General features: G+C 33.6%; 1 protein-coding gene and 1 long non-coding RNA gene across 3 annotated transcripts; one reads left to right on the top strand and one right to left on the bottom strand.

The window, feature by feature from the left end:
- Positions 1-3179: 3179 nt before the first annotated feature.
- Positions 3180-7396, bottom strand: LOC110652439 (uncharacterized). Its single transcript, XR_002494428.2, has 3 exons — positions 6532-7396; positions 5937-6020; positions 3180-3388 (listed from the first exon to the last, which is right to left on the bottom strand). It is a non-coding gene; the product is annotated as an uncharacterized LOC110652439 (long non-coding RNA).
- A 111-nt stretch (positions 7397-7507) lies between these two features.
- On the top strand, positions 7508-10756 carry LOC110652425 (myb-related protein 2). Of its 2 annotated transcripts, none has more exons than XM_021808016.2 (7): positions 7508-7672; positions 7758-7977; positions 8068-8144; positions 8630-8687; positions 8777-8861; positions 8948-9017; positions 9686-10756. In XM_021808016.2, exons 2-7 carry the CDS (start codon positions 7764-7766, stop codon positions 10442-10444), a joined length of 1263 nt encoding a protein of 420 aa, XP_021663708.1. In that variant the 5' UTR covers positions 7508-7672; positions 7758-7763; the 3' UTR covers positions 10445-10756. The 2 variants fall into 2 exon arrangements, with proteins under 2 accessions (XP_021663708.1, XP_021663715.1); XM_021808023.2 differs by having other exon boundaries at positions 8951-9017.
- The last annotated feature ends 452 nt before the right edge of the window (positions 10757-11208 follow it).

Here is an 11208-nt window from a genome sequence, read left to right on the forward strand (position 1 = left end):
ATGTTAAAACTATAGGGATTAAATTTTATATTTAACCAAATCTTAAATATTAAATTATCTATAAAATAAAATTTAAAGTATTAAATTATTTTCTCATTAAAAACAAAATTAAAAATATTTTAATATTTTTGTTAAAATCAATGGAACTGAAATTGTAACCTAACATCCTAACTTGTAGATGCTTGATTATGAAACTATAGGCCTAAGTTGTTGTGTGAGAGTGAATTCATTGTAAGTGTCTTATGCTTCTTCTTCAATTGTAGTATTTTTTACCCAACCTGATTCCCCTCGACCTACAGGCTACAGCAGTCCAAGCCAATGTCTCTGATCCAGCCCACGTAAAGTCTCTTTTTGATGAGGCTGAGAAGGTGTTTGGACTACTGGTTCTTTTTCGTTTTCGATTTGCAGTTAGGATGATGATTATGGCTTGTTTACTGATGAATGATTAGACATGGATGGAAACTAGAGAGTGAAGAATTTGGACACATCCTCCTAGTGACATTGAGGTTTCCCATAGCTATTCTATGCATATATGCTCTTTGCCAACACAGAGGATATAGCATGTGTCAATGGGCGCACTTAATCTGCCCATCTGCATATATATGCTTACCCTTGCCTATTTTAGTACAAAATCATGGAAATGAGATCTTGTATCTTTTGCATGACTTGACATTGCCAAACCAGTCGCCATTATCTTGGTCCCAAGCCTTGAAACTACATGATCTCTTCCAATCCTTTCATCAAAAAATGATATGCTCCTCCAACCAAAGCCCTTTTGAAGCCATGATATTTCTAGATTCCAATTCCAAATCTATACATAAATAATAAGTTATTTTCATTACCTTAAACAGGAGTGTAAATTCTCACAACTTCATTGCCACTGCAACTAATGCAGGTTTCTTTTCATACCACAGAATTATATACATGTAGCCATGGCCTTCAAATGGCTTTTAATTATTTTAATTAAATGCATGCCTGAGTTTCAATATATAAGATTACACAAAAAAAAAAAAAAAAACAGTACTGCTATTATAGACAGCCAGAGTATGGCCATCCTTTTGGTCCCTGGATATTCATGTTCTTGCCTGGCAAGGGTAAGCACACCAATGATTTTGGTTCCAATTACACTTCTCTTTATTTTAACTGAAATGGAAATGAAAACTTTATATTATACATCTCTTTTTAACATAAAGGAATGGATGATATATTGAGGGGGCAGATTTCACAAGGTGGAAAATAAAAAAAGATGCAGTTGGACCAGGAAAAGCCTTAGTACACTGTTCTACCATTGTTATGTCAACACCTCCCACTTGCCAACAAAAGAAAATGGCTGAGAATATATGCATGAAATGGACCTCTACTAGTATCCTTCTTGAAGAAAGTTTTGGAGTAAAAATGAGAGAGAGAGAGAGAGAGAGAGAGATAGAGAGAATGTTAGAACCTAAGTACCCTTATCATCAGTACTTACTAAATGGAACTATATTGGGAATGATAACATGAAATGGATGGTTTGGGAAGAGGGTGACTTTTATAAAGGAAGGCCTTACTGTCCTAGGTACAAATTAAAAGTGAACCACATAACTAACATGGGATCTGCTTCTGTTCTGAAGCTTATATATTTTTATGCAGGATATGAATTCTTTCTGCTATATATGGTTGAACAAGCTCATGGTTAATAATGCAAGCTAGTTAGTTCCTAACTATAGTTTTTGTTAATGGGAAGAATATAGTGGTTGTAATAGTCTGTTGTATGGAATTGGAATCTGCTTTTCTGCCAAAAAGCATTGTGCAGGCAAACACATAAAAGAATTGTGCTATATGTTCCTAGAAATTCTATTCTTATATTTGGAGATATCAACACTTGATCATGGGACCTACCCATTGTGAACCCTAGTTTGATGCAGCCTGGAGGGGACATTGTCCCGAGAACACTGGCCCTTGCAGAATATGAAACCGTTAGGTGTGCATTTGAGAGAAAGTATACGTTGATTTAGGGTTTAAATGGTTTTTTCGAAAAATATTTTTTATATATATATTTTTTTAATATTTGAAGCATTCAAAAAAATAAATTAAAATATTTTTTGATTAAAAAGAAAAAATTAAGCTATTAAATTCCTCTTTCTGAACTATAATAATCTTATTAAAATATAAAAACACTTATTCATACATTATATAAATATATACCATCAATTTAATATTGTAACAAAATAATAAAAAATTAATATAAAACATTTTCTTAAAAAATATTTTTCATAAAAAATATTTTTCATACATAAATTATTTTTCATGATCCGCTTGTTTCGCATAAAATAACTTATATATAAGAAAAATAGTTTCTGTTATTTGGTCACAATATTAAACTAATATTATGTGTTTATATCATACATGTATAATGTTTTCACATTTTAATAAAATCAAAATCTAAAAGATAGAAAATAACTTTCTCTTAAAAAAAAAAAGTCATTTCCCTCAAAAATAACTTAATTTTTTCTTTGATTAAAAAAATATTTTTTATTAATTTATTTTTCTAAATACTCCAAACACTAAAAAAAAGTAAGAAATATTTAAAAAAAAAAATTCGTAAGACAAACTAACATAAAACTTAAAATATTTCAATTTGATGAAAATCATGTTCAAATCGAATATTATAATACTTTAATTGTGCTTTTTTTTTAATATAAAATGTTAATCTATTAAATATTCTGTATCATGTTTGAATAATAAATTAAAATTTTATCATATTATTTTAAATAAATAAGAATAAAGTATAAATTGCTATTCGATTATAGTGTAGGAGGTCAGAATTAAATCGCTAGTAGCCTCCATCACTTTTACTCAAGTATAAAAAATAAAATAAAATATCAACTCAAGTTCAACTTTTATTTATTTAAATCTTTAAAGTTGAGGGAAACTATAATAATGTATTTCAAATATTATCGATATTCAATTATATTAAACTTGATTAGATTGAAACCCAAAAATTAAAAAAATTAAATTTCTTCATTTTTAGTCTAAATCAAGAAATCAAGTTAATAAATTTTAATTTTTAGACTAAATTGAGTTTAAATTGAAAATTTTAAATTAATTTAAACAAAAAATTAAAAACAAATTAAATTAAACATTCCCAAATAAGTATAAGAATGAGATTAAACATCACACATAAATACACCAACATTGTACAAACAGCATTGTTGCATCATCATAAGCATCAATATAGAGGAACAATTCCTAAAAGGTTAAAAAAATGTTCTCAAGTTAGTGGTTTGAAAGAAATATTCTTGAAAAGGTAGAGGGAAAAATGAGAAGAAAAGATTGCATTGGGTTAAATATCTGGGTGGGACCTCACCCATAGCAGTTGAGTTCGGTTAAATTTAGTTTCAGTTTATTCCTGTCAAACCAAATCAAATTGAACCATACATTAGACATATTGTTTCAAAGAGGTAAAAGCGAAGAATGTTTGAAAGACAGAGTGAAGAAATTCTAAAAACAGAGTCCAAAATGCTCCACCTACAAGATCATTTTCGAATACATTTACTTGTAAAGCAATTGTGTAGTGCAACAAAGCAGCATATTCATCTTCAGTTATCACAATCCTCCCTATACTAACATATCGTATCAGGTGATTATTCCTTTCATCTGAGTTCCTACAAATAACATTTATTATTAGAGGACAGGGAGAAGAGATGGGAGGCTGCATCTGGAGAAGGTAATCACACCCTAATTAGGTGGCTTAGCCACCATTAGCTTTTCTTTTTCGAATCATATTCTTTTGCAAATCATGATTTCTATATATAAAAATTGTTACACATGGAAACAAATCTTGCCAACTTTGCATTTAAAATATATGGTATCTTGCCACTTAAATATTTTGATACCACAATACTATCTAATGCTTGACATGATATTACTTTATTCGTCATCAACGGCTAATGACATTTTTAAGTTGTGCATCGAGCTTAAGTTCTCTTCGAACAATCTTACGAATGCATTCCCCCACATTAAGATAATGCATTTGGGATAAATAATCTTAAAGTGCTCCCTGTCAATTAGCTAATATTAATGTCTAATAATGCAAAAGGGGGCAAAATTTGTAGAATTTGAATTTGCAAGTGGGATAGACGGTAATACAAGAAAGAACCAGAATAATACTAGTTCCAGTTTGACAGCCCGTCATAGCAGAAGAGAGTTGCAAAATGGAACCTTATGCAAATTATATCTCAAATAAACTTAAGCAATCTATAAACAGGGTAAATATTCTCAACTTATATGGACACAACACTAATCATGAATGTCTGAGGGGCATCTAACTATATATTAAGCTAAAGGGGAAAAAAGATGGGTGGGAACCCATTTTTGGTGGCTTTGGGTAGAGAGGAATAACAAAATTCTTGACTTGAGAATATGACTCATTGGCCTTACTTTGAGATAGATTCTAACATTCCCATTCTCAGAATCTATAATACTTTCTTCCTCTGCTATCTTCTTTTTTTTTTCCCCACAAGGAATACATTCCGTGGTCATTTCTCACTTTCTATTTCATCAAGTGCCACAGCATGTGTGGTCAAAAAAATGCAACCAACGAACATGTAACACATATCATTGCTTATGATTGACTAGTCCTTAACATGATTCTCTACTATATGATGTGTTTCGCTTTTCAGAGCTTCCTCTCATCCTTAAAGTAAATTATAATAACAGAGAATCCATAAAAGGAAATATAAGTACAAGGAAGAACAAAAATCCAAGTCCTCTCTTCCAAAGTAGAGAATATCATCCACAGAGAGAGGAAGGTGATAACAGAAAGTAAAAACGTTAAGCATTCTCTTGTATTGTACAAACAAAAAATGCACATGCATAGTTGCATACTCACACCCACATAGAGCGCCCTTGTCAAAACGAAACACAAGGGCATTTTGGCAACATCGAAAGAAAGGGGAGTACTTTACATGTACCATTGCCAAGAGCATCGAGTCCTTAGAGACATGAAATGAAAGTTAAAACACCCATGTTTATTCTATTTACGGCTAGGCATACACACTTTAGAATGTCTACCACAATTCATCAGCAATTATATAAAGTGCAAAATATGATGAAACATGAAGTATTTAATTTGAATTAGTTTCTGATCAAGTAAATCATGCATATGATAGAAATCGAGTAATGAATTTTAACAGAGTACCAACCAAATTAACAAAGTTTATCTTAATGGATTCCTACATTTTAAATTCTTCAGTTTTACAGGAGTTAGGATAGAAAATAGCTGCTTTTAATTACTGATATTGAATATTTCATACTTATATTCATGTCATGGAAAATTAATGTTAACCAATTTACTTGGCTTATGAAAATATACATTCACTTCCTATATCTTAGCTTAGCAATTTATAACATTGGCATGATTCCAGCAGAATTCACAAGTGGTCACATTTGGCTCATCTAGTGCAAGTCATATAATTTTGTAACTTGCAAGGTACCCTATCATGCCTCTTGCAATTTATTCCTATCTAGATGCCAGCAAACTATTTAGGAATTCCACTTTAAACTTTACCTAAAGTCTTTTTCATAGATTCTCCCAAACTGCATAAAAAATCCTGACAAATCAGAATCAAATTGATCTTCCTAAAAAGGCCAATTGGAACTAAGATTTTGTTCAAGGAATGGGAATTTTTTTCACACAATTGTTTAATGAGCTCTTATAATTTCTATGAATTTTGGCAATAGTTTTTTCAGACATTTCTCAAGCACTCAATAAACAGGTATATGCATATCAAATATGTCCTCATTCGTCAACAAATGTTATTTGTGTTGTGAGGGTTTAATGTAAGTTGGTTTTTTCTCCATGGCTTAATGTAAGAATTTATTCTGCATTAGCCGTTGATCATATAGATAATATTCTCTGTATTTTAAATAGGTAGAGTATAATTCCTGATGATCACCTCAAGAACAGATCCTTCATTGAAATTCAATACAACAGCATAAGCATCCAGAACATGCAGTTGACACATGCATGGCTTTTGGTGCTGCAAATCCAAAAAAAATAATTATTTTACACCAGTCTGATAAAGTATGGGGTCTGCAGATATCTCTGATCTCGTAGAGGCTAAGAAAGGACTAATACTTTATGTAAGCAGCACAAGTTTTAGTAAAATGAACATCATGAAGGGATCTATTGTATTCATACAAGAAGATGGGCTCATAAAACAAATGTGTACTCATTCAAAAACATTCAGATGCACAAGTGAAAGTGAGACCGCATTTGTGTGTTACAATATGTGTATGATATCTTCTGTACAAATCCACGAAAATTTTTTAGCATGTATGATGCGTATATTCCACCTATTTTATGAGAAAATTCATGCAAAATTATAGAAAACAACAAGAATGATATCATCTGTTCATACAAGCATTCAGTGACAATTTATAAATATAGCAATGCTTAAGAAGTCTTGATAAAAATATTAATAAAAATACTGAATCAAAAGAACATAAAATAATAATCAAGTAGAGAAATATGAGTGTATAGATTCATACAAGAGAATCTAGCCAATAGAGGCAGGAGTCAAGGGCAGGTAGTCATCTCCAGGGCAAGAATTGTCTTTTCTTTCATCAAATGTAAATATGGAAGCAAGTACAATCCTTCTCTTTTCTTTTAATTGGGTCCCAGATGATTAGGATTCGTTGGTGCAGCGCCGGCTATCTTATGCCAATTGATAATGAAAAAAGAATTGGGCCCCTCTTCTATTTTATACTATGTGGGCTGAATAAGTACCAAACTTACTGAAGGAAACAAAAGAGAATGTATTCCTTATTCCATTCCTTGCCTTCAAACAATGTCCAAGGACAAGCATCTTTCCATCATTTTTTTTTTCTTTTTCTTGTTTTGTATCTAATTCCAAAGCTTTCATGTGCTCCAGTCAACAGAATCTTCCTCTACATTCTCCAAATACAACCAGTTAAAACAATATTTCATGTCCCCATCTACTACCTGTGGTATAGTTAACATTCAATTAAAATCCGATTATATAATATGACTAGTTTCACCACGTACGATGACAACTGAAAGAAAACCTCTGAGACCAAGGAGAGGAACAGAGATATAATAAATCTGAGAATCTTCCATGAGAATGAGAGGGTGAAGCTCTCAACACAACAGAGAGAGTGGATTCCCCTAATCCAAGTCAGAAAAATTCCTCTTATATCCTGGAATAAGATTCTTGCTTTTGCTGGACGAACAAATAGGAATCCACACAACTTAAAAAACTCAGGTGGATCAATTCTGGTATCTAATGCAAGCCGTGAATGTGTTTTGGAGAGTTAATGTGCAAAGAATTCAAATAGGTAGCACTTATAATAGAAAGTGGAATTAGAGGAGAGGCCCCACGGTTCACTGTGAATATTGGATTGGGTCAGGTCTTCCATCAACCCTATCCAAGATTCTATGCCTCACTGGCTTTTCCCACCCCAGTCGGCTTTATAAAAAGCCAGCACGAGCAGATCTTTGGTTTGTGAGCATCAACCAAAGGAGAAAAGAGATAGGCGAGGGCAGTCGAAGAAAATTTTGCTTAGAAGTATGAGGACGTGAAATTGTCCCTGAAGAACACTGCATAATCAAGTTCAACATTTTAGGGAGTAACAGATTGGATCAAGAGAGTGAAAAAAAACAAGGCATCAGGTAAAAAACACCACTGATCTTGACTACAATAATTACACTGTTACTGCTTCCATATCAAGCTAAACTTGAATAGGGAATTTAATAGGTAGAGATGTATCATCATCATCATCAAAACCGAGGAAAGAGCGTCCACTCCTCTTCAAGAATGCCAATCCCTCCTGAAAGGTATTTGTTCCTACAAGGTGGGAATGGCCCTGGAGATTCTGGACTTGTCCTCTCAACTGATGCAAAGCCTCGACTAAAATGGACACCAGATCTCCACGAGCGGTTCATAGAAGCAGTCAATCAGCTTGGAGGAGCAGACAGTGAGTATACTAAAAAAAACTAAAAAATCCTATAGAAAAGTAGATAATAGTAAGTTCTGCAAACTCAACTATTGTTCTTTTTCTCTGCAGAAGCTACTCCAAAAACAGTTATGAAACTTATGGGGATTCCAGGACTTACCTTATATCATCTAAAGAGTCATCTACAGGTAAATTATCAATACCATCTACATGATCTACTTGGAAACATTATCAACACCAACAGCTAGAGCTTTCAAAAGATTTTGTCTAGATTCAAGTCCTACCATATTTGGTCATCTAGCCAATAACACAAAAATAAATAAATACAGCAATTTAGGCCTTTTTGTTATAGGATAGGAAGCAATACAGCCTGGTGATGTCACTGTTTCCATATTTTCATAATGTGCGTGGCGTCTCATTTTCTATTACTGTTACGAAAAAGAGAACAAACAAATGTTAAACAAGAGACAGCTAAATCTTGTTCCTTGAAGTGTCATTAGTAATTAGTAGGAAACCAAGGAGCCAGAGAATTAAAGATCCGAAGATGCAAATAGCAGTAAAAAATATCCTTTCTTTTTAATAATTTTATTAAATAATGCTAGGGTAGTTGGGTGTTGATTTGTTAGTTTATATTCACACGAATGAAATGCTAACTCCACCTTTGGATCCACAGAAGTACAGGCTCAGCAAGAATCTGCATGGTCAAGCTATTAGTGGAAGCAGCAAAATCGGTTAGTAAGAGCGCAATGTCATAAAAATTACCTTAAAATGTTTTCAACAATTTACTGGCTAACATTAAAATATAACTCATTTGTTACAGGTGCTACTGCTGTGGCAAGTGATAGAATGTCTGAAGCAAATGGTACTCATATAAACAATTTAAGCATTGGATCCCAAACGAGCAAGTATGAATACTCGATCCGAGTTATGTTCATTCATTTATTTTCTCACATTGCAAAACATTTTTACAATTATGCTTATTTAAATACAGCAGCTTACACATCAGTGAAGCACTGCAAATGCAAATTGAAGTGCAGAGAAGGCTACATGAGCAGCTTGAGGTACAGTGCTTACTGCTTAAAATGCTGAAAATAAAATAAGAGGCTGTCCATTTCAACAAATTAGTAGTGCTAGTAAAAACCTTCATTAACCATAATGAGTGAAAAAAGGCAAATTATTTATTACGAATAATTTCCCATCTTTCCCAAATGTTAAAACACAATAACATAATTCTCAAAAACTTAGCTGAGTTGAAGTATGGAGCTTCCTGCTTATATGCCTTTTCATTTAAAATGAAGGAAGCTACTATGTCTACATAGTAATCCTCAGATAAAGAGTGACCCAGTGCACAAAGCATCCCACACTTGTGGGCTTCGGGGAGAGTTGATGTACGCAACCTTACCCTGCTTGGCTGAGAGGCTGTTTTCATGGCTCGAACCTTTGACCTCCAAATCACAAATGGAGTAACTTTACCATTACATTAAAGCCACTCTCTATAGTAATCTTCAGAGAACCATTAAATTCATAAATCAGAAATCTTGAACGGTCAAGCATGCAACACAAACCAGTTGTAGATTATTTAGCAGTGCACAAGTTTCATTTTCTAGTCACAACTTTTTCCATCACCTGTTTTGCTCTATGTATTCTCATTGGTTAATTCATTGTCATTGATGTGTCGCTATGGCAAAAGACTTAGCCACATTCTGATAATTTTTCCGGACTGAACCAGGTACAAAGACATTTACAGCTTCGCATAGAGGCTCAAGGAAAATACCTACAAGCAGTGCTAGAGAAAGCACAGGAGACTCTTGGAAGGCAGAATTTAGGTACCATGGGACTTGAAGCGGCCAAAGTTCAACTTTCTGAACTAGTGTCCAAAGTATCCACTCAATGCCTGAATTCAGCATTTTCAGAGCTGAAGGAACTGCAGGGTCTCCGCCCCCAGCAAACACAAACAACTCCACCCACCGATTGTTCAATGGACAGCTGCCTGACCTCCTGTGAAGGATCTCAAAAGGAAGAAATACACAACACTGGAATGGGGTTGAGACCCTATACTGGAAACGCTCTCTTGGAGGCAAAAGAAATGGCAGATGATCACATGCTACGTCCAACTGAACTAAAGTGGGGTGTAAACCTAAAAGAAAATAAAATGTTCCTTTCCCCAGTGGGAAACAATACAGAAAGCAGAATTTTTTCTGCAGAAAGAAGCTCTGGCGATTTATCCATGAGAGTTGGACTCCAAGGTGAAAGTGGGAACACAAGTAGTAGCTTTACTGAGGGAAGATATAAGGGAAGGAATGATGATGGCAATTTCCCTGAACAGACTAACCAGAGGACAGATTCAGTTAAACTACAGAATGAGAATGTTTCACCAGGATATAGATTGCCTTACTTTGCAACAAAACTAGATCTAAATTCCCATGATGAAATCGATGCCGCTTCAAGTTGCAAACAAATTGACTTGAATGGTCTCAGCTGGAACTGAGATGGTCCACTGGAAGGTAAACAGTAAATGAAACAATATCAGAAGATGAGGCATCTAATTCTGAATTTAAATCTGAGCAGGAGGAAGGTCAACATGACAACCTGCTGCGTCCTTGTCCAAGCCAATCAGCCAGGAAACAATCAATTCAATCGCAATGAAATAAGTTGGACCAATAGAAGTAGGGTGCATTTAGAACCATGTAGTGTAATGGATCCAACATATGTACTTTTGCTATCTTCTATATCATTAAGAGTTCACGGATTATCAACCCAAAAAAATTCCAGCTAAGAGCTCAAATGCTTATTTATCCAATTATCAGATTCAAATTAAGTAATCTTAGTTCATTATTGATAAGAAAAATGTTCAGCTTAAAGTCCTATTCACCGCTTGAAATTTCTTCTTTCTTATTAATCTCGGGAACATTGTTAACCACCAATTCAAAGATAAAGCAATTCAAGCCATTTCTAGATTCAAATCATTTCTAGACATCAACCACCAATTCAAAGATAAAGCAATTCAAGCCATTTATAGACATCTTCATGAATGAGTTAATAATTGATCATTTTTCTCCCAAATACTTGGATAAACAGCTAAAATCCCCAGTCAAAATGACAATCCATTTCCACATTCAATGCAGTGCCGCCCCAAAAACTGAAACTTACTCTGCATGGAGATTTTGAGACCCAGAATATTTGCAAAGAACAGAAATAACACTGTTCCCCTAAGTAAAACCAGCATTAAATTTAGAATAAATTGAATAGCAA

This window comes from Hevea brasiliensis, chromosome 5 (genome assembly GCF_030052815.1).
Source record: "Hevea brasiliensis isolate MT/VB/25A 57/8 chromosome 5, ASM3005281v1, whole genome shotgun sequence".
NCBI lineage: Eukaryota > Viridiplantae > Streptophyta > Magnoliopsida > Malpighiales > Euphorbiaceae > Hevea > Hevea brasiliensis.